Source organism: Eumetopias jubatus, unplaced genomic scaffold (assembly GCF_037043125.1).
Source record: "Eumetopias jubatus isolate StellerSeaLion01/CBP00866 unplaced genomic scaffold, mEumJub1_p1.0 scaffold_15, whole genome shotgun sequence".
Lineage (NCBI taxonomy): Eukaryota > Metazoa > Chordata > Mammalia > Carnivora > Otariidae > Eumetopias > Eumetopias jubatus.
Genome location: NW_028274821.1, coordinates 72,613,860 through 72,640,119, shown reverse-complemented (window position 1 = coordinate 72,640,119; position 26,260 = coordinate 72,613,860). Strand labels below are relative to the sequence as shown.

Genomic DNA, 26,260 nt, shown 5'->3' with positions numbered 1-26,260 from the left:
AAATTGAAGCTTCAGTTTCAGTTTGCCACTCTCTGTGGTGGGAAAGTGAGTCAGCAGATGCTCTATCCTTAGGCCACCACTTCTCCCTCCACCTTCCTCCTAATTGCCTCATGTCGACCTCAACAAGCTTAACTTCCCAAGTCTGGGAAAATGGGCCTTTAAAGACAATTCATTAAATCTTGTATATCAAACTCAAGAAGGGAAAGAAACTCTAAGCATAAATGCCATCTGGCTTTGTTTATTACCACTCTTCTCTTCCAGAGACAGTTGAGCAGATGTAGGCTTTTACTCTAAAGAGAAATTTATAGGAACAGAGTGAAGAAAGATTTGTTTGAAATATTTTTGAACGATAATTAATTACCTTAGTCACTAATTGTTTTATAACTGAAGATGCCCCAGCTCTTGGCACATAGGAGCAAAAATCTAAAAAATACAGAAAAAGTTGTTGATGGATGTTTTGGATAAGGGTATACTCCTCTTCTTTTTAAGAGAAATAAAAAGTTTAGGGGTAAAGAAGTAGGAAATATAACTGCTGCAATTTGAATGCGTCCCTCTCAAATTCACATGTTGACCCCCCCCCCACAAGGTGATGGTATTAAGAGGTGGGGTCTTTGGGAGGTGCTTGGGTCATGAGGGTGGAGCCCCCATCCACCCTCAGTTTATAGTGCCCTTATAAACTGAGACCTCACTGAGCTCTCGTCTCTAGTCCCTCTCACCACATGAGAATACAATAAGAAGTTGGCAGTCTGCATTCTAGAAGAGGGCTCTCACCAAAATCTGACCATGCTGGCACCCTGCTCTTGGACCTCCAGCCTCCATAACCATGAGAAATAAATTTTTGTCGTTTATAACCTACCTAGCTTGTGATGTTTTGTCATGGCAGCAACAACGGACTAAGATATAACTATATACATATGCAAATAGAATTCTCAAGCTCTAGAAATAATCCAAAGATTTAGAAATGAATGCTATTTTCTCCCTTGGGTGTTAAAAATGTAATTTTCTGCTAGTGATCTCAACACTAGCTAGGGAGGCGTGAGGCAGTGCACGAGAACTGTAACAGCAGAAGTGGAATAACCAGCTACGTAGACAGATCTATGTGTGAATAGAAAATACTATTTCTAGGTGGGAAAGTATTTGCAGCAGAGAATACAATCACAGTTTTGTAAGATGTTAGAGGAAGACTTTATCTTAAATTATTTGAGGTATGAAATTATTTACTGTTCTCAGCTTTCATTTTACTATAGTGGCGAGAAAAATGGCCCACCAAGGATATCCATACCCTACTTCCCAGAACCTGTGAACATGTCCCCCTTACATGGCAGAAGGGACTTTGCAGTTGTGATTAAGTTAAGGACTTTGAGATGGGGCAGTTATTCTGGACTGTTGGCTTGGAGATGGAGGAAGGGTCCCTGAGCTAAGGAACACAGGTGGCCTCTGAAAGGTGGAAGAGTCAAGGAAACAGGGTCTCCCCTAGAGCCCCCAGAAAGATATCTAGCCCTGCCAACCCTTTGATTTTAACCCATCTCAGACTTCTGCCCCTAGACCTATAAGATAATAAATTGGTGTTGTTTTGCATCACTGAGTTCGCGATAATTTGTCATGGCAGCAATAGAAAACGAATACAAATACTGGGTTACTTTTAAGGATGTTGCTGTTTACTTCCTATACCTTTCCATATAGAAGCATCATCTAGACCACTGATTTTGTCTCTCTGAGAACTTTTGACAATGTCTGGAGATCTTTATTTTCATGACTGGGGAGTACTACTTGCATCTAGTGGGTAGAAGCCAGGGATGCTGCGAAACATCTTACAACGGAAAGACCACCCCTCCTTCCCCCACCCTCCTGCCCAGGAAAACATTATCTAGTCCAAAATGTCATTAGCCCGGGTTGAGAAATCCTGAACTAGGTTGATTTACCTACTCAAAGCATGCTGTACCATGCAATTGCCTAGTCTAGATCTGCACTGTCCAGTAGGGTGGCTGTTAGGCAGGCGACTATTTAAATTTAAATTCATTAAAATGCAATAAATTTTAAATAGTTTCTCAGTCATACTTGCCATATTTCAAGTGCTCACTAGTTTCAGTGCCTAGTGGCTACCATATTGGATAGCTCAGATATAGAACATTTCTATCATTGCAGGAAGTTCTGGTGGGCAGCAGGGTCTTCTAGATCCTTGCTACCCGAAGAGTTATATGTGGACAAGTAAAATTAGCATTATCTGGGAGGTCTTAGAAATGCAGACTCTCAGGCTTCCCCCCAGACTTATTAAATGACAATCTGTGTTTTGGTAAGCTTCCCAGTTGATTCCTATGCACATTTAAGTTTGAAAAGTGCTGGTCTACATGACTTTTTCATGCTTTCTTGTTTCCTGTTTCGTCTCCTCCTATGTTCCCCTCCCCCACTGTTTCCCTTTTAGTCACATAAATGCCTTTCTTTCCAACCTCAGTTTCTAGGCTCTTTAAGCCAGAACTATGTCTTATTTCATCTCTGCATTCCAACCGTAAAGACACTTAACACATTGTCTTGCACAAAATAGCTGCTTGGTATTATTGTTTCTGGATTGAATTTTGTTGAACTAACTTCTGAACAGTCAGTGTAGTTTGTTTTCCTTTTAACCAGAAAAATGGCTATTTTCATCTTTTATAATTTAATTTGGGCATTTCCTAGAGTTTCAACTATGAAAAAAGATATAACCTTTTTGAATATCTGAAAATTTCATAGTGAATTTAAGGTTCCTACTGATTTCATGATGTGAAGAAGAGAATGCATATGTGTGTATGTATGCTATATTCAGATTTTTCTCTGTAACAAAATGTAGCAAACCTTTTCATTCCCCCCCCCCCTTTTTTAAGGGAGATGGGTGGGGGGAGGGGCAGAGGAAGAGGGAGAGAATATCAAGCAGGCTCCATGCTCAGTGCAAAGCCCGGGCTTTGGTCTCAAAACCCTGAGATTGTGACCTGAGCCAAAATCAAGAGCTGGACACCCAACTGAGGCCCCAGGTGCCCCCAAAACCTTTTCCTTCTTAATATTAATTGCAAACATTTCCAGAATCATCATTTGTTCTGATGGAAGAATTTGTATTTTGCATTTTTTAAAAATTGCCTGATGTTTGAGTCAACTAAGGGTTATCAGGTTTTTTGGTACAAATCAAAATCTATTACTTTATATGACAGAATGACAAGGAACTGTTCTTTCTTTGCACTAATGCAATGAAAATATGCATAGGTTGTTTTGGAGTTAAGGTGACATACACTACATGAAAGGCTGGGTGTTATAAGTATTATAGCTTATAGCATAAATAAGAATTAACTTCTATAGAAAAGGGGAAAATTAAACTTCTAGTTTAGCCTTAGACTATTCAGGCTGTAAGTGATCTTCTTCCTTTTGCAAATAAGGACACTGAGGCTCAGAGAAGTAAGAATGGATGAAGGATGGGCCTTTGGCTTATGTTTTATGGAAAGGGCAACATTTCTTCTAGACTTCATTATCTTTATCTCATAAATGTGTGCAGTAAACCAGATGATCCTTGAGTGCCTCATAACTTTTAAAACATCTTAAGTTCAGCTCTCTTTATTTTAAAAGTAATGTTCTTTTTATAGCTTTATGCTGCCTCTCTTGTGAACTATTTCTATCTGCAGAGGGGCAGGATGAGGGAAGCAATGAGTAAATAGGCAGAGGGGTGGAAGTCCTCACTATAATACTATTAGATTTAAATTCATGTTTCTCTGCACACATCAACCTACAAGAAAGAATTTCTGCTTCCTATATAGATGAATAAAATTGCCAAATTATATTCTCTGATGTCATAGTTCTGCAGTTGACAGCTACTGACAAAATGAAACAGCTTTTTTTAAATCCCTGAAAGCATAACTAACACTGGGAAGAAGAATTTGGTCCAGAAATTTTCTTATGGATTGCCTAGACTTATAAGCGAAATGTTGTTTTAGGACATTATTCCCACTGAGGATAGGGCCATGGCTTTCACTGGACTCTTGAGGGCTTGATGTCACAGAAATGATTAAGACCTATCAGTCTTTTCAGCTTCTGAAACGTATGCGTGAAGGCCAGTGAGATGTGACTTGTCCAAGACCTTGTTTGCCCCATTAAATGTTTTCTTTCTTCCTTCAAAAATTCTATGATGGAGGATTTTATGTAATCTCTATGAAATAATCCCAAAGTTTTCAAATTCAACAATAGTGGTATAGAAACTACATCATTGGTAAGTGTAGTGTGGGTATCTGCTTAGTTTATTTTTTTAATTTTTTTTAAAGATTTATTTATTTGAAAGAGAGAGAGAAAGAGAGAGCACATGAGAGGGGGGAGAGTCAGAGGGAGAAGCAGACTCCCTGCTGAGTAGGGAGCCCGATGTGGGACTCAATCCCGGGACTCCAGGATCATGACCTGAGCCGAAGGCAGTCGCTTAACCAACTGAGGCGCCCGGTATCTGCTTAGTTTAAAAAAAAAAAAAAGCTAATTTTAGTGAATATCCAGTTCTTTTTCTTTCTAGGTATCCTGAAATTTTCTATCTTTCTAGAATTCTCCATTTGTCTTTTTCTTCTACCTTATGTCTTCTGATCTTCAAAGAAAGTTGTGATGGGGAAGCTCTCAACTGAAGAACACAGGTGCCTGTAACATGCAAAAGAGAGCTAAGTGACAGTCCATTCTCAAACATGTGGCACTGGCAGAGTTTCCTCCCTGTGTGATCAGTTTGCAATTCTCATCCATCAGAGTTTTGCAAATGTGCTAAGGGGGTTGAAGAATGGGAAGGCAGGATGTAGGAAAAAATGTTTTTTTTTTAATTTTTATTGTTATGTTAATCACCATATATTACATCATTTGTTTTTGATGTAGTGTTCCATGATTCATTGTTTGTTCATAACACCCAGTGCTCCATGCAGAGTGTGCCCTCTTTAATACCCATCACCAGGCTAACCCATCCCCCTACCCTCCTCCCCTCTAGAACCCTCAGTTTGTTTTTCAGAGTCCATCATCTCTCCTGGTTCGTCTCCCCCTCTGACTTACTCCCCTTCATTCTTCCTCTCCTGCTATCTTCTTCTTTTTCTTTTTTCTTAAAATATGTTGCGTTATTTGTTTCAGAAGTACAGATCTGTGATTCAACAGTCTTACACAATTCACAGCGCTCACCGTAGCACATATCTTCCCCAATGTCTATCACCCAGCCACCCCATCCCTCCCACCCCCGACCACTCCAGCAACCCTCAGTTTGTTCCTGAGATTAAGAATTCCTCACATCAGTGAGGTCATATGATACATGTCTTTCTCTGATTGACTTATTTCACTCAGCATAACACCCTCCAGTTCCATCCACGTCGTTGCAAATGGCAAGATCTCATTCCTTTTGATGGCTGCATAATATTCCATTGTGTATATATACCCCATCTTCTTTATCCATTCATCTGTCGATGGACATCTTGGCTCTTTCCACAGTTTGGCTATTGTGGACATTGCTGCTATACACATTGGGGTGCACGTACCCCTTCGGGTCCCTACATTTGTATCTTTGGGGTAAATACCCAGTAGTGCAATTGCTGGATCGAATGGTAGCTCTAATTTCAACTGTTTGAGGAACCTCCATACTGTTTTCCAGAGTGGTTGCACCAGCTTGCATTCCCACCAACAGTGTAGGAGGGTTCCCCTTTCTCCACATCCCCGCCAACATCTGTCGTTCCCTGACTTGTTAATTTTAGCCATTCTGACTGGTGTGAGGTGGTATCTCATGGAGGTTTTGATTTGGATTTCCCTGATGCCGAGCGATGTTGAGCACTTTTTCATGTGCCTGTTGGCCATTTGGATGTCTTCTTTGGAAAACTGTCTGTTCATGTCTTCTGCCCATTTCTTGATTGGATTATTTGTTCTTTGGGTGTTGAGTTTGATAAGTTCTTTATAGATTTTGGATACTAGCCCTTTATCTGATATGTCATTTGCAAATATTTTCTCCCATTCTGTCGGTTGTCTTTTGGTTTTGTGGACTGTTTCTTTTGCTGTGCAAAAGCTTTTTATCTTGGTGAAATCCCAATAGTTCATTTTTGCCCTTGCTTCCCTTGCCTTTGGTGATGTTTCTAGGAAGAAGTTGCTGCGGCTGAGGTCAAAGAGGTTGCTACCTGTGTTCTCCTTTAGGATTTTGATGGACTCCTGTCTCACGTTTAGGTCTTTCAACCATTTGGAGTCAATGGTCCAGTTTCATTCTTCTGCATGTGGCTGTCCAATTTTCCCAACACCATTTGTTGAAGAGACTGTCTTTTTTCCATTGGACATTCTTTCCTGCTTTGTCAAAGATGAGTTGACCATAGAGTTGAGGGTCCATTTCTGGGCTCTCGATTCTGTTCCATTGATCTATGTGTCTGTTTTTGTGCCAGTACCATACTGTCTTGATGATGACAGCTTTGTAATAGAGCTGGAAGTCCGGAATTGTGATGCCGCCAGCTTTGCTTTTCTTTTTCAATATTCCTCTGGCTATTCGGGGTCTCTTCTGGTTCCATACAAATTTTAGGATTATTTGTTCCATTTCTTTGAAAAAAGTGGGTGGTATTTTGATGGGGATTGCATTGAATGTGTAGATTGCTCTAGGTAGCATTGACATCTTCACAATGTTGGTTCTCCCAATCCATGAGCATGGAACGTTTTTCCATTTCTTTGTGTCTTCTTCAAGGAAAAAATGTTTCTGCATGATAAAAAAGTTGCCTATTGATATACAAGTTACAGAACCCAACTCCCAACTTCTAAGCCATGTTTAAATGTATTATGTATTTGTTAAATATGCATGTAGCACCTGACTCTAGAAGTCTTCAATCTACCAACCTCGCTCTTATTTTACTATTATAATAATAGTTTCATCTTTTTGGAACTTTCTATTCTTATATTATTCCATCTTACTGTGCAATTCTTGCTGATGCTTTGTTTTTAACATAGGATTACTTTCCACATTGTACTGTGGAACACGATGGGGAATTAAAAAAAAAAATCAAATACTTATGTACAAACTACAAAACTAAATTTCACATCCTGAGGTGCCTTTGTAATGTTCCATGCTAAGTTCAGTCAGGCATTACAAAAGATACCACGTAAAAATGGGTGTAAAAGGTATAATTGCACCTCAACACTTTACGTAGTTAAGCTCAAAAGACCACAAAAGACTGGAAGATATAGCAGGTGCCTGAAAAAGAAAGGTTTATTACCAGGAAGCGATCGGTAGTATTTATGAAAAATGAGAGCCCTGGAAGGTATCAGCAGATTTTTAAATCTCAAGCGGTAACAAGACTAATCACAAATGAGACTGGAGGCTCTTCATTAGCGTCATGTCCCTGGATTAAATTGGGAAAGCCCATTTCTCTCTCCAGGGTAAACTGGAAGCAGACGTTTGGCTAACCCTTTGGAGCTACAGGTAGGTAAATGAATCGACACAGCTTGTATCTTCCCTGACAACATTATTCTGTCTGTGAGAAGAGCAAGAGAAATGTCCAGCCCCCCACAGCTTCATTTGGTTTAAGTACTGTTGTTACTCTATTTCTTAGGAGAATTATTTTTTATCTGTTCTTTACCCTGTTAGCCGAAACTAGCCTGTGCTGGAATTCCCTCAGCATACACCCTCTGCCTGCAGCCCAACTGTTTCAGGAGGGTGGGTTCCAAGCCCACAGAGGAGGCTGGAGAGCCTCCAGCACCAAGCACCACACTCATGGCTTATGCTGCCCAATCAGTACCGCCCCCCCACCAACCCCTCCTAAACTGTAACCTGTGAGAAAGCAGAAATGTGAGGCCTGTGTCCACTCCCTAAAGAAGTTCCCTCCCTGCCTTATCTGTTTTCCTCAAACAGCTCAGCTGGGTCAGACCCTGTCGTTAAAAAAACAATTCCATCTCATCCAGTCTCCCAGCTAGGAATCTGGCCTCTGCCTTGGGACTTGACCGGGGAAGGGGGTGTCTCAGTTCTGCCCTTCTTGATTGTGGGCCCACACTGTCAGGTAGCCAGGCCCCAGCGTCTGCCCCAGAGAAACTTGGAGCAATCTGCCCAGAAACTCCACTGTCTGGGCTGTGGGCAGCTGGGTCCCCTACACCAGAGCTCTGAGCATGCTCAGAGAAGAGCCTTTTTTTTTTTTTTTTTAAACTGTGTTTCCAGGCTCTCCAGAGCCAGGATTTCATCCTTTTCTAGAACCCTGGAACAGCATAGCAAGGTTGAGGTAGCCCATTACTGTTTAGCAATTGTTCTCCTCTGTCTGAAGCATAGTAAAATCAAGGATCCTTTCAACTTTTTACTAATTTGTCTCTTAGCTCCGATCCTTTTTCAAATGAGATAGGGTCTAAAAGTAAGAAACTAAATGAAAATACTTAATTGACTTTCCACTTAAAGGAGAAAGAGGACCGGCCCTAAAATTTGAGAGCCTGTCAAGAAACGCCGGTGGGCGCCTTTGGAAATTTCTCAAACAGGAGGAGGAAGGCGGTCTTGTGGTCCCTCTGTGGCTAGGGTGAAGTTAGAGAGTGCAGCTCTCCACTTCGCTACTTCTAGGCCTGGGGATCCAAGTATCTCTATTTCTTCTAGATTTATTCCTTGGGTTTTTCCTGAAGAAGGAGGAAAGAGGAAAAAAATGAAGGGAGTCTATCAGATGGCCTGTTAGTCTAGTGGTGGTCTCTTTCATTCCTCACGCTAGTGCTGGAAGTACTTTCCCCATTTGACATAGAAGGAAATTAAGGCTCTGCAGAATTGAAGAAGGTGGCCAATGTCCCACCACTAGTAAGGGGAAAAAACTGTGTGTGACCTCAGGCCTAACTCTTTTGTCAACGAAAATATGAATATATACCTTTAAAGTCCTCCAAATCACACAGTCTGGGAGATTGAACAAAACGTTATCCCTGAGAAACCTCAGTCTCTCTTCCTCCCCACAACTAGCGTCTTGAGTGCCGTGGGGATAATGCCTGAATATTGTCACCAATTCCCCTTAATGATTATGTTCCTTGTAAAAAAAAAAACCCTGAAAATTAGAAAAACATTGACATTAAAATTTAAAATCTACACTACCACCACCCTGAAACTTCGAGGTGACTACTGTTAACAATTTGGTGTGTGTCTTTCTAGACTTTTTGTGATGTGTGTAGCGTGTGGATGCATATAAGTATCTATTGCAATTTTATAATAAATGGAATGGTGTGTAGTATAACTTTACAAATGTATAGTTTGCCTGTCTTCCTATGTGGATAAATACCTACATGCAGCAATGTCTGTCTGTGTGCTGGCTGTTTCCTGCTCCACTGATTTATAATATTGATGGATGTTTAAATTTCTGTTTTTCTACCATCACAAATATTGCTTCATTGAATGTTCTGTATTCACAATTTATATGCTGCTTTCAGGTATTTCTGGATGATACATTTTTGGACTTGGTAGATAGAAGAGGACATTTTAAGTTTAGACATTGCCAAATGGCCCTTCAGAAAGATTGTCCAATGACTTTTCTGTCAACAGTATATGGGTGTGCCCGTTTATTAATTACTCATCCTGTCATTAATAGGATTTTAAATCTTCCCCAGTCTGCTAGCTATTCTTTTTAAGATAAGAATGTCATATTTAAGGGGCACCTGGGTGGCTCAGTCGTTAAGCGTCTACCTTCAGCTCAGGTCATGATCCCAGGGTCCTGGGATCGAGCCCCGCATCGGGCTCCCTGCTCTGCAGGAAGCCTGCTTCTCCCTCTCCCACTCCCCCTGCTTGTGTTCCCTCTCTCGCTCTGTCTCTCTCTGTCAAATAAATAAATAAAATCTTTAAAAAATATATCATATTTAACACGGATGAGCTTTAGTTCTGAAATCAGAAGGGCTGGCTCACACTTCATTCCTGCATCAGAAGACTCAGCCACCAGCCACAGGCCGTGCTGGACAGCCATGGGCCTCCCCAGCATGAAGCCTGCACCACCACTTAAGGTGACTGCATGGTTCTGAGCCGGCTGGACATAGGCTTCCTGCCAGTGGATTCGAAGAAGAGACTAAAGATGGTCAGTGCTAGGCTTGGTCAATCTCTTTCTTCATCTCAATCACTTTTCCTCTCTCCCTCCCACCCATCTTTCTCCCCTTCCCCCTTTATTGAAGGGGGCATCTAACAAACTGCACATTTTTAAAGCATACCATTTACATAGAACTGACAATCAGTGTTTGATGTAGCATTCTAAAAATTACTCTTATATATGAGCCTATATGTATATGGGGGTGGGTATGCACATATGTGTACACACACACAGTATAGACCTATTAACTTTATCTTAACCAACATGTTAACAAAAAACTTTGTAAAACATAATTAATGCCAATAATCCGTTTTCTCTTATCCACAGCAAAGCTGCCTAAAAGCCTTGTCTATTCTTGCAGTATCCAATTTCTCCTGTTCACTCTTGAATCCACTCCAGTTAGGCTCTCATTCTCAAGACCCACTGAACTCTCATAGTGTCCTCCTTGGCACTACCTTTATTTCAGTTGCTTGCAGGCTTCCTGACTCCTCCCTCTCTCTCTCTCTCTCTCTCTCTCTCTCATATCCATTCTGTTAGCAAATTAGATAAGCTTGACCATCCGCATACACTTGCGATTACCTTCCCATGTTCAAGGCCATCATTGTCTCTTCTCTGGATTTTTTTTTTTTTAAAGATTTTATTTATTTATTTGAGAGAGAATGAGAGATAGAGAGCATGAGAGGGAAGAGGGTCAGAGGGAGAAGCAGGCTCCCCACTGAGCAGGGAGCCCTATGCGGGACTTGATCCCGGGACTCCAGGATCATGACCTGAGCTGAAGGCAGTCGCTTAACCAACTGAGCCACCCAGGCGCCCTCTTCTCTGGATTTCTACATGAGCCACCAGCTGCTCTCCTTGCTTCCACACCTGCTCTCCCAGTCTCCAAATGCCATCCCCCTCTAAAAGAGATTTTATTTCTTTTGTTGTCTTTCACATCCCTTCTAGAACCTAAGCTCAATGAGAGGAGAGATTTCTTTCTTTTTGATTCACTGTGGTATCCTCAGTACCTAGGAGAGTACCTGACATATAATATACACATATATTTGGATGAATAAAAAAGAAAGCTAGTAGACTGTAGCTTTAAGGCCAAGTAATTCAGCTCTTGACAGTTAACAAGAATCAATTGGTTTTTGCTCCTAAAGCCGTTTATGCCAGGATTATTATAATAATAGTGTAACTAATTAAATATTACATTATCGAATAAAAATGAGTACAACAAGATGATTCTGGGAAAACTGAGGTGGATATTTTGTTAATATTTAGTGAAAGCAAGTTGCAAAAAGTTGCTTTAGATTTGCTGATGAGAACAACTGTATGTTTGGAGAAAACCATAAAAAAAGTCTGCAAGCTTTTTGTACTCAAACTGCTTTACAAGAATTTTCAAGTTCTGACTCCACTTTGAAGGAGCCAGTTTGGAAGTAATATGTGATGCTTTATTGCTGTGGCTTTACATGGAGGAGGATGCGGAGCTCCAATTAGCAGACCCATATTCACGTATAGGGCCTTGGCTCTATGTGAAAGGATTGGCAAATGAGAACACAAATTGGTATTTTAAGTTCAAATAGAACATTTAAGTATCATTTTTATAATTTCATGTTCTAAACGTTTTTTAAATTTATTGATAACTTCAGTTGGGGCTTATTATAGGGCATGTTCATATTTGCACAGGCTTTTTTGGTTGCTGTTGTTAAAGCATAATTGATAGCATATTATACATATTTTTCTTTATCTTTTTTTTTTTTTACTTGACAGTATATCTTGGAGATCATTTGGTATCAGGATAGAATATCTTAATAACTTTAAAAAGCTGAACGGGATTCTACTTTATGAATACAATGTAATTTATTTTTCTTCTCTACTTGTGATACCTAGACTATTTCTTATTTTTAAAAATAAACATTGCTGAGAAACAAGTGTTGGCGAGGATGTAGAGAAAAAGAAACCCCTGCGCACTGTTGGTGGGAATGCAGACTGGTGCAGCCAGGGAAAACAGTATGGAGGTTCCCCCAAAATTAAAAATGCAATCACCATAAAATCCAGTAATTCCACTACTGGGTGTTTACCCAAAGAATATGAACACACTAATTTGAAAAGATATATGCAACTTTATGTTTATTGTAATACTATTTACAGTAGCCAAATTTTGGAAGCAGCCCAAATGATCCATCGGTTGATGCATAGGTGAAGAAGATGTGGTGTGTGTGTATATATACAATGGAATATTGCTCAGCCATAAAAGAGAATGAAATCTTGCCATTTGTAACAACATGGATGGAGCTAGAGGGTGTAATGCCAAATGAAATAGTCAGAGAAAGACAAATGCCATATGATTTCACCCATAGGTGGAATTAAGAAACAAATAAAGGAAAAAAAAAAGACAAACCAAGAAATAGTTTTAACTACAGAGAACAAACTGTTGGTCACCAGAAGGGAAGTGGGTGGGGGAATGGGTGAAATAGATGAAGGGGATCATGAGCACACCTACCCTGAAGAGCACTGAGTAATATACAGAACTGCTGAATCACTATATTGTACACCTGAAACTAATATAACACTGTACGTTAACTATACTGGAATTAAAATTAATAATGCTGCAAAGAATTCCTTGTACATGTGCAATTGTATTGTGAGTATATCTATATGACAAATTCCCAGAAGTGATATTGTTGCAGTTTATTTTGAAGGCTTTAGAACTGATAGACTTTTGTTCAGGATTTATGCTTAGAATTTGCCTTGTGATACTTAATCTTGTTTTGTTAGTTTTGAGCAACCAATATTTTGCTTGCAACTTGTAGTTAAAATAATTGGAGTTCATGCGGAAAAATATGTTTATGATTTTAAATTCTTTTTTTTTTTTTAAATTCATGAGAGGCAGAGAGAGAGAGAGAGGCAGAGGGAAAAGCAGGCTCCCGCGGAGCAGGGAGCCCAATGCGGGACTCGATCCCAGGACCCTGGGACCATGACCCGAGCCGAAGGCAGACGCTTAACCATCTGAGCCACCCAGGCACCCTGTTTATGATTTTAAATCTGGAACTCTTTAGCCTAAATCCCCACTTCCCAAATGAATGATTGCGTTTATAGCTTTTTTTTTAAACTTAAGTTTTTGATAAAGAGAGATCTCTTAGGCACACAACTATCATATTCTAGCAGAACTAGAGGGAGACTGCATCTCCCTCCTATTCTGCCAAGAATCTGTGCTTTGTAAACATCAATCCAGAACATTTAGCAACTGTAGGAGGGATAGCCAATATTGAAAAGAACAATTATATTTATCATTTCTGCTGTTCTTTTCATATCTTTTGGCTATTAAAAATGTATTTATACATATATATTTATACACAGTTTTTAAAGAAACATTTTTAGGTTGCAAGAATATTTCACAAAATTTGCTGAAGTTGCTTTTAGGTTAAGTTTTTCCCCTGTTTTGTTACTAAGGAAATGAATTATAAATGAAATTTTCATTACATTTCTTCGTCCTTGAAGTTTGTCTCTTGAGTAATACGTATCTTGCTGATCCATGCCAGTAGTTCATGAACTGTAAAGAATAAAATCCATAGGATGCTGTCATCAGCTACATTCTGTATTTTCACCCAGATTTTAGTACTCATTTTTCAGACTTGAGTCATTTTGGGAGAATCTTAATTCATAGCGGAAAAATTAAATATGTTGCAAAACCAATTATGAATTCCTTATGTTTATGTTGTAAAACTGATTATAAATTCCGTGTTTATGTTGAACTTTTGCTAGGGAAAGATTCTGGGGGGTAGATTTTATTTATCTTTTTAAAGGAATAAATATTATTCAAATTACCTTGGTAACAGTTGGACCACAGTCATGCAATATGTTTAGTATCACTTTCTGAGTTAGTTGATGTTGGTCTGGAGTTGACAACATTGATTTTCAGTGAGATTTACCATTTTTAAAATAAGGGGTGAAGTTTACTTTTTAAAAAAAATTTGCAATCACTGGGCTTAGAAGGCAAAACAGATTTCACTGTTCTGAGAATGGTGAATTAATTTTCTCTGAAGAATATGTTAAGTGGCATCCTTTTTGTTTGGGTCTCAGAGTTTACTGTATGTCTAAGAAAATAGATCTCATTGTTTTTTTTAAAAACACTAAAATGCAGTGACTGTTCTGGATGTGGGTATGAATATGTGTATGTGTGTATGCACACATATAAATATATATTCATGCACATACGTATACATACGTGTTATGTATAATTCATATAGTGTGTGTGCATATATATAAATCGTATATATTTTTATGTTTAAAATCTGTCATTTGAGAATAGTAAGCACTTGCAAGAAAATGCTTTGGTAGGCATTTGGAGGAGCACTGTTTTTTGGTTATTAGTGGGTGGTAATGCCCTGGTGAGCCAGTCTTGTCCTCCGCTAGTTCACCTCAAGACAGAGCTGGGTAGACATCAGAAAACATGTTCAGGGAGGAAGGGGAGAGATGGTGATCCATTCTAACATAGTTTCGTATGCATTGGTTTTGTTGAAAGTAAATTCAAGCATTTCCTGCTTTGTATGCTTATAGAGACCTAAGGGGTCATATACTACTCTGGGAGAATGTTAGCTACAGCTGGAAGTGGGGTATGTCTGTGGATGTGTAAGGACATATAACTCATTGCGTCTTTAGTTTACTATAGCTGTCTCTTGATTTCTTAGAATTTGGAGCTAACAAGATGGCCATGCTATTTCTGTATTATTTGAACATTATTACAACCTCATATTCACTGTTCATAGATAAGAACTTTCAGAGGAGTGCACTTCTGTCCATGCAATTGTCTAATACAGCATTTTGCTTACCCGATGGCATCACTGGATATTTTAGGGATGGGACAAAGCTGGCTCAGATGGCGATTGACTTCCCAGAGGGTCCCCTATTCAGGAAAGTCTCCTGCGTCGTGAACACACATTCCCTGAAGCATGCTGTCCCTGCAGTGGATTTGCGTGTACTGCAGTATCTTACATTGAAACTGAAGTCCTCCGGGAAACACAAAACAGCTTCAAATAAATTACAGTTCATATCCTCACCGATTCAAGGGGATATTGTATTGACCAAATTAGGGTACGTCACTACATAAAAACACCAATCAAATAACAAAATAATCATCCTCAAGATAAAAGATCTACTTCCCCTCCCTTCCCCATCACTAGTAGTCATTCCATGTTAATTTCATATTCAATCAGAAAAAAGGCCCACATTTAGAATTAAAAAGAAGCAACATTTTAAAAGTGCAAGATCATATACTAAAGTATCTCTAGACTGCAGGACTCTTAAGTGATTTTTAAAATTTCCTGTTTATATTTTCTGCATTTTCCAAACTTTCTATAGGGGAAACAAAATGTAATAATTCAAGGAATTAGCTTCATACTGTTATTTATTTATCAGTCACTGAAAGGAAAGCAGCTGATACACTATGCTGGGAAGAAAAGTTAGATTAATGAGAATTATCCTTATCCTGTCATAAATTAGGAGTTTTCCTTGACGTAAGCAAACTATTATAAATTATCATGAGTATATGAAAACAACACACCAATACAGGCATGGCACTTGGAAAAGTGTTGCAAATATTCACATCTAATATTATGCATGGATACTGAGTATGATAAGTGATTAGATGTGTACTTTATGTTCTAAGAAAATGGAAAGACATTCTATGCCAAGGCATAGAATATATTCTCGCTCCCCACTCCCTGATAACTAGGGCATGGGTATGAGACCTAATCACGGCCTGTCAGAGCCCCTGCATGAACTTTGAATTCTGAGGGATCAACACAAAGGTGTGTCTGGTCAATTAGTGACACTGCACAATCCAGGTAGCTACTCCAGAATCCAGGGCCTGATGGGGCAGCAGCATCCTATGGAACCATTCTTATAGCAGCAACATGGGTAATGCCATGTCTCCCTTCATTACTGACCAAACATGTTTCTCCAGAACTCAGGAGATTCCATAGATAATCTGATACCCATCAGGACTGTTAACAATAGATTTGTTTATGTTATAGTAACAAATGCATATATGGAGAGACTTTTGCCTCTAGAGTCCACCTCATGCCCTTTAGAACGTGTAGTAACACCCATTCAAAGACCTTGCCTCCTGTTGGCATTAATGTTTATTTTCCAAACCTTATTCGGTGACTTTATTACTAATTAATTTTCCTTGTTTTGGATGTGTCTATTGGGCGGTTACATGTGACTGATGTGTGGCAGATACATTGAATGTCCACGGTGTGCTAGGTACTCTTCTAGATGCTGGAGATCCAGACATGACAGAAACTGCATTTACTTCCTTTACAAAGCTGACATTCTCACTGAAGGAAGATAGAAAATAAACATGTCAAATCAGTGAGAGAATTTTGGGTATAGACAAGCGATAGGAGAGGACAAAATATGAGAGAGTGTAGTGGGGAGGGTGTGCAGCACTGGTTAGGATAACCGGGGATAGCTTTGGAGGAAGTGATATTTAATAGTAAGTAAGTAGATGTGAAGATCTCCAGAAGGAGTGTTCCTAGGTAAAGGAACCATAAATGCAAAGGTCCTGAGACAGAAATGATCTTGGTGCATGTGATTAGAATCTAGTGAATGAGGGCTGAGTGGAAAGAGATGAGGTTGAAGAGACTGGCAGGGGCCAGTCCTATGGGGCATTACAGATCACAGTAAGGATTTCAAGAAGAAACCTTTGTAGGATTTTAAGCAGGCAAGTGATGTAATATGAATTGATTTATGCTTATGAAAGATCACTGGCCATTCTTTGCAAGCTTTGGGGAAGAAGCATGGAGAAAGAGGAATTGGTTAGGAGCCTGTTGCAATGGGCAGATGAAAGGTATTGCTTACTTGCCTAGGGTTGTAGCCATGGAGAAGTGGTTTCTCCCGGCCAGTGTCAAACACAGATGCTCTATAAGAGGTGATACTGGCATGCAAGCCACTTCAGCATGTGCTTTCCAATGTCCAGTTGCAGGATGAGATTTACAGTCTGTTGTGAGATATGGAGCACGTATGTGTATGATACTCAGTGTTTAACGTGAAGGAGAGCATCAAATGCTGAAGTGAAGCGAGGGTGGGTGGCATTCTCCTGTGTATCAGCCAGCATTGCGTTGCTGAAGACAGCACCAGCTGAAGCTTTTATCCAGGAATATTCAGAAGAAAACATAATGAGTATTCTGTTCTGCTTTGAGATCTATATGTTGTTAAGATTTTTTAAAATGTAGTCTCTACACCCAACTTGGGGCTCAAACTCCCAACCCAGAGATCGCAGGCTCCACCAGCTGAGCCAGCCAGGCACCCTGAGGATCTGTGTGTTGCTAATGTCCGGAAGGACATTAGGATAAACGTTGCTCTCAGGAGTGAAGGAAACATTAAAGTACAACACACGATGAATGAAACCATGCAACTTTAAATGTATGAAGCATTACTATGACCATGAAGAAGTAGAAATGCATTATCTTCTCAGTGTTCTAGGAAATGGATCTTCTAAATAATTAGGTTACTCTTATAGGAAAAAACTTTAATTTCAGAAAGTCATTTACATCTCCTTTGCAATGACCCCTTGACTGCTAGACCTAGGAATAAGCTAGGTCTGTTATCTAACGTAGCCTCTTTTAAGATACATGGTTTAGAAGGATTTTTTTAGCTAGGCAAATTGTTTATGTGTACCTTAATAGCAGAAATCATGACTACAGAAATTGGACTGGATTCTGGGATACACAATTTAGTGGCAATGGAAGGAGTGTATGTATTTGAACACTTACATTCCCCTTCAACCTCAGACTGTTTCTTAGATCCTTTGAGAAACAAGAGCGAGGCCAAAGAAGAGGTTGACTGGAATACACCACTGGTGTGGAATTGAGTTAACCTTATCTTGTTTTGGATCTGGGGGATGTCTGGTTTTTTGGTAAAAACACAAATTTGCCAGCCAGCCTGGAAATGTTTTCTGGTTTTTCTTCATCAAAAATCTTGGGCTCCCTCCCTAGCGGTCTTCTCTGTCAAAGACTTTTCTCTCTCTCACTTTGGTTCTGATGTTCCATATGTAAGCAGAGTTCAACTCGTTAGGGAAAAGCCACTCTAGAAAAAAAAGACTCTAATTGTGAGACCAGATGGTAAGCATTATTGAGCTGATGAGGTTGTGTAGATTTGAGGGAAGGTGTGGTAATACGATCTTGTTCTGCAGCTGTGACCCGTTGTTCCAAAACAGCCTCTTTCCTCCCTGCTTTTTACGTCCGCATTCCAGCACCTCTCCTTCCATCTTTGTGGGCACGGGGCCCCTCGTGGGTTGATTTGACAGATGTGTAAGAAAGGAATGAAGCTTGTTCCAAGAAGAGCAACTTCAGCTATTTTATTCTAACCCACGGGTATTTTTTTGAATATCCCTCTCCCGGTGTTACTTGTAAATGGGCCAATAGTGCAGAATGTAACCACTCTTGTTCAGCGTGCTAGGAGACGGTTTCCCAGGACTCAAATTGCCGTGAGCCTATCATGTCCTTCAGGCATCTGCATCTAAAGTCCGGCAGGTGTCTCAGACCACAGATCAGTAAACTCATGGTCATCCTCTCTCTTCTCCTCATCTCCCCTCAGAAAACCCTGATCATCACTTTTTCCTCCTTCAGTGAAAGATAGCAACCTTCTTCCTTCACCCCAATGGAAAATCTAGGAGTCACACCCAGACTCTCTTTATCTTACCCATTTCATGCAGTCCGTCTCCTAAATACTTTACTGATCCTTTCATACTCACCCCCATTGCCACTGCCCTGATTCAGGCTTTTATTATTTCTCCTCTGGAATTTGGAAACATCCAATGTTTTTGTCTTTATTTTTATCCAGATTATTTTCTTCTTCCACTCTATGATAGTGTTCTGTGTTCAGTGAGACTCTGACTAGCAAGGCCAATGACATTAAAATCTCATGGGGGAAGTATAGGTGAAGATCATTCTTTCTTTTTTTTTTTTTTAAACTTTTTATTTATTTATTCATGAGAGAGAGAGAGAGGCAGAGGGAGAAGCAGGCTCCCAAGGAGCAGGGAGCCTGATGCGGGACTCGATCCCAGGACCCTGGGATCATGACCTGAGCCGAAGGCAGACGCTTAACCATCTGAGCCACCCAGGCGCCCAAGATCATTCTTTCTTATAAGCCCTGCAGGCTATTGTAATGTGTGGCTAGGCCTGAGAACTAGTGTGCCACGCTAGAGAAATTTCACACGTCTTAGCCAGATACACAAGGCCTTCATGACCTTGGACATCTTATCTTCTGCCACTTCTGGCTTCTGACTTTATAATAAGTAACCATAAAGGACTTATGCTTCCTCTTACTTTCCTAATGTTGCATACAATTCCTTGCTTTTTGCCCTGATCTGTGGGAATATGTCCATCAGAAATGTCCTGGAAATATACAAGCTACATAAAGCAGTGTCCCCACTGAATACTACGTCATTTTATGTGCCATCTTGGTCTAGGTATTGAGTTGACCCATGAGAACCTTCAGAATGATTTAGGGGTCCCATGCTTCACTGCGTTCCCTCTCTTTCCCTTCTCATCCTCCTTATATTCAACTGCAAGGCCTTGGAATCTCTTACAGCTGGGGGTGGTTTCATCTTGGAGCTGCCAGGTCTTCTACAGTCCAGAACATTTGTCCACGTTCTGCCCTTGGAGGAAATCTCTGGTGCAGCTACACCAGCCTTCACTCATGCTACCCACAATGCTTATAGGTAGTATAAGTCAAGCAGATGCACAGTGTCTAGGGAGATTTTACGTGTTGTGTCTTAATGTGATCCTCACCACACCCTGTAGAGTAGGCAGGGAGCTGTCACTTTTCCACTTTACTGAGGCAGAGGTGGAAGTCCTTTTGACTCTTACTAACCTGGTATTGGTGTGCACTTGAGTCTCTGCAGATTAGGTGTTGATAGGGTCCATAATGCACATCTCAAGTCCTATCACCCCACTGAATTATGGTTGGCTACTTAATACCAAAGTGGCCTGAGTGTAGTTTTTGTTTTTAGAAGCTTGGGGGTAAGTCCATAATTTGAGCAAACTTGATTTCATAACATTCACTCACTCTTTATTTTATTGTTTAAAGATTTTATGTTTTAGTCATCTCTACCCCCAACGTGGGGCTCGAACTCACAACCCCGAGATCAAGAGTCACACGCTCTGTTGACTGAGCTGGCAGGGAGCCCCATTCACTGTTGTTTGGAAGCCTCAGCCCTTTGGGATTTTCCAGTCCCCCTCTTCTACTTCTGTAGTCCATCTTCACTTTGGGGCAGTTTGGTCCTTGGCACCTCTGTGAAAGAGAAGAGAAGGGAAGGGAGAAGAAGGGAAAACTGTATGATTGGATTTAGATGTTGATTTTTGAGGCCTGTATTGTGAGTCCCTCGAGTTACTCATTGAGTCTTGAAGAACCAAAGAGTATTGGGACTGTGTGGTTGGGCCTGATCACGGTACTATAAACAGTTCCTTTCAGCGAATAAGGGAGATGACTCTTGAGTTCCTCAATGAAGCCTCCACATGTATTAGCTCCTGTGTCAGGCTGGTGTTGCTCACTTCCTGTCGCTGATCTAGCAAGTCTCTTTGCTTTTTTTTTTTTTTTTTCTGGTCTAAAAGTAAGACCCGTGGGTTACTTTCCGAGACTCTGGCTTTCATTGAAAAGATCTTGCTCCTTTTGAATTTAAAAATCAGAAGAAGTTATAAACAACAAGTGACTGTATCTGAATTCTGTCACTTCAAGTCTGTGAGAATAAGGATGTTCCCTTCTGCTGCCCTGGAGGAGAAAAAGATCATTTTATTTAAAATAAATCTGTTGAGATGCATGTTGCTGGTATCTAATCAAGTTCTGAATTTGAGTTCAATTAGAGCTTTGATAAAAGAAAGGGAAAGGAAACTTGCAAGAATGCTCTCCCATTCATGAAGGGCCTGCATGTTTTTAGTTTCCAAGTAAATGGAATAATGGGACCATGCATTTTCCATCCAAGCATTTTCCACCCTGAGAATAATTCCCTTCCTGGCTTCTCAATGAATAATGCATTATTTCTGAAACCCAAGAGGCATTCCTTTGATTTCCCTTTATGTTTAGCTTTCTGAGTGATTTTCAAGCAAGGAAATTCAAGGACTTGGAATGAATGCTTTATTAACATTTTTACTTGAAGTTCAAATAGCTCCTTGGCTATTATCTCCTGATACTTGAAATATTTTTTTTCTCTCTAAGGAAAGTCTAAGGTATTGTATTTATTAGAAAATGAAGCACCTTGGACGGCCTTCAAAGTGAACAGCAGTTTAAAACCAATACACATTTGTGTTTTCGAACAAAGAGCTTTATGGGGGTACTTTTCTCCTTTATTTTCATTTCCCTGCTGAATAGTTTCAAAAAAGAAAGCTCACATTAAAAAATGGGCTGTTTGGAGACTAAATCTCTTGTGTTTACATTTTACTAAACTCACTCCTTGAGGCTGGTGCAGATCCACGACCCCGGTCCAAGCCTGGATCTACTTAGGCTAGTGCCATTTCCATCTGAAGATTCAAATGCACTCCGGGGGTCATCCCTGTTCCCTGTCTGTTCACTGTGGAGCCTGATTACACGTGTGGGGTGAGCTGTAATGGGTTGTGAGGGTGCCCACTGGTTCTGTTGACCCATGTCCTCTTGGCTGAGGATCCCCAGTAGATCCCGGGGTAACACGGTGGTAGATTTTGGTGCTGTTTCACAACTTCCATTTCCCCTGGGAGCCAAATTAGTGATTTGAGGAACAAAATCAGCTGAAATTAAGAATACAGACTGTATTTCCATTCTTTTGACAGTTCTAGTAAAATCTTAACAATTCAGAATAGTTGGGAAGAAAAGTTGATTTAAGTTAGTAAAACATTTAAAGCATAAAATTTGGTTTAAAATATTTAATTTTTATGAAGTTCAGGAAGCAGGACTATCACCTAGTATTTTCTCAGTTCCTTCATCTGTACGATGGGATAATGGTTTCTCATATGGTGGTGTACAGATTAAATGAGTTAGTATTTTTAAAGCATATAGAACACCTTTTAAATGATTGCTGAATAAAAAATAAATATCCATCTTACTGTTGGAAATCTCTATTTCCAAATAGGCCCATGATACTGAGCAGATAATAACAGTATTATTGTTGTTACTGCTAAAATATATACTTAACGATTATTTTCTTAGCACTCATTTACTCCTTACAACAAACCTGATGAGGTTATGATCATTTCTATTTTCCACATCAGAAAACTGAAGAAAATAATTGCCTAAATTCACCAGCAGCAAAGCAAGGATTTGAGTCCCTTCAACCTGAATTCAGAAATTGTGCCTTAAATTAAACATTAAAGCATATTTGTCACAGGCTTACCTTTTCCCCCAAAACAATGTTATACCGCTAAAAACCCCACCATTGTAGGTGTTTAGGTATATATCCCCAGTGCAGTCCTTCATGTCTCAATTGCTTAGCGAACTCAGTGTTTTGCTTAAAGTAGTCATCACCGTTGTCTCATCAATACTCAATTTTATTAGGGTCTGAATCAATGAGATATTATTAAGTTATTTTAGCATTAAAACTTTCTTCAGTTTTTTTTTTTTTTCCCAGCAAATGAGCATTTCATTTCAGATGATCTGGTGGCTTTGAATCTCAGTATTTTTATACTGAACCCAAATCATTTCACATTACAGTTGCTTTGCTTCATAATAACATACTTTTTCATTCTTCCTTTTTAAAATCTTCTCCATCCCTGTCCTTTGTAGGTGCCTTTATCATCTGCTGGACTCCTGGATTGGTCCTGTTACTTCTCGATGTGTGCTGTCCACAGTGTGACGTCCTGGCCTATGAGAAATTTTTCCTTCTGCTCGCCGAGTTCAACTCTGCCATGAACCCCATCATCTACTCCTATCGCGACAAGGAGATGAGCGCCACCTTCAGACAGATCCTGTGCTGCCAGCGTGGTGACAGCACCAGCGGCCCCACGGAAGGCTCTGACCGCTCAGCTTCCTCCCTCAACCACACCATCTTGGCTGGAGTTCACAGCAATGACCACTCTGTGGTTTAGAAAGGCAACTAAGATGAGAAGCCAGCCATCATGGACGGAGGGATGAACAGCCTTCCCCCGCCCCCAATGCCAGGGCAAGGTGGGGTGTGAGAGAGGGGGAGGAAAAATAAACTCATGTACTTAAACACTAACCAATGGCAGTATTCGTCCCTAGACCCAACAAGACGTGAGATATGTTGAAAATGAGTTTACGTGACAACCCTCATCCTGATCCCCATTCCTTTTGAAAAGTAGAAAGTGGAGATCTTGCCATGGAATTCATAAACAGATTCTGGAGTGTCCATTTAGACTACACTAACTAGACTTCAAACGATTTTGTGTGGTTTGGTGCAAGTCGGAATAAATTCTGACTAATTGAATCCACAACTTCATCCACATACAGGCTTCCCTTTTTTTATTTCCAAAGGATACATTTCATTAAATAAACATGTGTATGCCTATCAACATGCTTGTGATGGATGAGACTATAGGCTGTTTTTAAACTATCATAACTCCATTTTTTTCCTTATGTGGGGAAACTGTAAATTAGAATGATTTTTTAGAAAGCATGCATGTAATGTATGTATGCAGTATGCCTTACTTAAAAAGATAAGAGGGTATTGATTTTAAATCTTCTAGGACATAGAAGAACCTAGAGGTCAAAGCCAGTATTTGTTTAGGTTATGAAACGATGCTCTAATCCTAATATTACCTTCTTATCAAAGTGTTATAACACATGTAAAACAGGGAATGTAAGTTTATTACCAAAAGAAAATGTACTCTAAAGAAGGTCCTAGAAGATGAAACACAGTAATACTGATATTTATAATATCCAAGTACATTCTAATTATCAGTACATCAGAGGAATGTTTTAATAGCCTGTGTTTTTTCTGTATTATAAAATAAGACATAGTCATTGTAGAAAACTTGAAAAATACAGAAATGTGTAAAACAGAAAAAAAGTTAGTAATATCACAACCCAGAAGTAACCACCATTAACAGCTTTCCCCCCTGTGTATGCCTCTATGTATATTATATCCCTTTTTATATAATTTGGATCATACGTAAACAATTTTATAACCAGTTTTTTTTTCCTTCCACTGCAGAGTTGCCACATTTTCCTATGGCATTAAAAATTTTACAAAAACATAATTTTACTGTCTATACAATATTCCATTTAATGGATGCAGCTCAGTTTATTTAACCGTTCCCACACTGTTGACTACTTAGGTCATTTCTAATTTTCGCTACTATAAATAATGTTGCAAAAATTTTGTGTACATACAACTTTGTCCATATAATTGATTATTTACTTAGGACATATTCCCATGAAGGATTTTTTTTTTTTTAAATGTGAAATGTCTTTTTATGCTCTTACCTTTTATAAAAAGGGATTTCCTGCTTTGTGCCATACTGGTGGCAATTGAGAGGAAAGCCAATTAAATTGCCTTTTTACACAGGAAATGCAGTGGTCACTTTAGTTGAGAGTGACTTTTTTATATCACAAGATGGACTAGAAACAGTCAACTGTCACAGATAACCTGGACACTCTAATGAATATGTCTAGCAATCCCAAATTTTGTTTGAGGAGCCAATGTCCAGCTCTTGGTGGCCACACCCATAATGTAGAAGTGAAGAGAATGCGAAGACATCAAACATGGCCAAGAGAATAAAGGATCTTCGTAGTAAATGGCTTGGGACCCATCTGTAGCAAATGGGTTGAGTGCGTCAGTATGGGACTGGATACTCTGTATTCTTTCGGAATCACCTCCAGTAGACTGCCACCATGGTAGGTGATACCTGTTCAGTGAATGGTCCAGATGAACTAGTCATTGCACCAGTTTGTTAGAAAAAGTAACCGGTCAAGTCAGAGTCATGAAGCAGGTATGGGAAAGTTGGGAGTATGTTTAAGAGAAAGATGTCCAGAAGAATCATTTTGTCTAGGAAGGAAAAAGTCTGCTCCATCAGCATTTGAGCAGAGGACAGACTTGAAAAGCGCCCACCGTGAAAAGAACGTGGGGAACCAGTTAGCAGAAAGGTGTTTGCACATTCTTTATACAAAATACAGAGCATGTTATGTTGGAAGTGAATGAAATGAACTTGGACTTTCATGTGCATATATTCTGGACTATTTGAAATTAAAACATACTAATTGGACCTTAATAAATTCATCTTCAGTCAGTGTTTGGCAGTGTGTGCTTGTGGTCAGTGCTGTTTCTCTTGCTCAAGAAGCCTTCCAGATTGGCGTTGCATGGTGCCTGCCTTCTGTGAACAACTTTATTTCCCTGCCACCAGGGCTTCTGAACTCTTGAGTGAAGCCACTATATGCTTCCCCAGCTCATAACGGCTTCTTCTCAATGTCAGTAATAAGTCTTAGTGTGAGTTTCTTTTGGAAAAAGTAATTTTCTGAAAACTTTCTGGTGACTTGATGAAAAACTCTCACTGGGAGTTTATAAAACCACAGTGATCTTCATGCTTATTGATTTGTTTTCTTCTTTAAAAGATTTATTTATTTTAGAGAGGGGGGGAAGTTCAGAGGGAGAGAATCTCAAGCAGTCTCCCCACTGAGTGCAGAGCCCCATATGGGGCTCAATCTCACGACCCATGAGATCATGACTTGAGCGGAAACCGAGAGTCGGGCGCTTAATAGACTGAGCCACCCAGGTGCCTGTTCATGCTTATTGATTTTAATAACAAAAGTCACAGGTATCTTCCAATTATATGCCAATAATATTTGTTTCAGTATATTGCTAAGATGTTGGAAAAGATAACAAAACGTTTATTAATGAATGTCTCCGAGTATTTGGAAGAGCATTCTGAACCTTTAAATTTAGGTGGATGTAAGATTGTTAGAAATCAGGTATCTTAGAACTCTTCTTCACAAATTAGCCACCCCTCACATACTTCCTTTTTTAAATTAGTAAAACCATAATATCCTAGACTCAAAACCTCAGCTGATATACAATTAATGAGTCTTACTGGTTTCCCCATTTTTCTTTCCCAATTAACTATTAGGTTCCACTCTCTGTCTTCCTTCTAATTTATTCTACTAGCCCCTCAACTTCCGAAATGTAATTTTGTGATATTGTTTCTAGCCCTTTTTCTTTTAAAAATAGAGAGCATGAGCCAGGGATAGAGGGAGAGGGAGAAGCAGACTCCCCACTGAGCAGGACCCTGAGACCATGACCTGAATCAAAGGCAGATGCTTAACTGACTGAGCCACCGAGGTGCCCC

The 26,260-nt window shown here is 39.7% G+C and overlaps 1 protein-coding gene across 1 annotated transcript in view; it reads left to right on the top strand.

Moving 5' to 3' along the window:
- The window catches only part of LPAR1 (lysophosphatidic acid receptor 1), a 135,670-nt gene extending 111,502 nt beyond the window's left edge, over positions 1-24,168 (top strand). Inside the window, exon 4 of the mRNA XM_028108764.2 lies at positions 22,746-24,168. Coding sequence (XP_027964565.1) covers positions 22,746-23,047 — 302 coding nt within the window. The 3' untranslated portion in view covers positions 23,048-24,168. The remainder of the gene's footprint in view (positions 1-22,745) is intronic.
- The last annotated feature ends 2,092 nt before the right edge of the window (positions 24,169-26,260 follow it).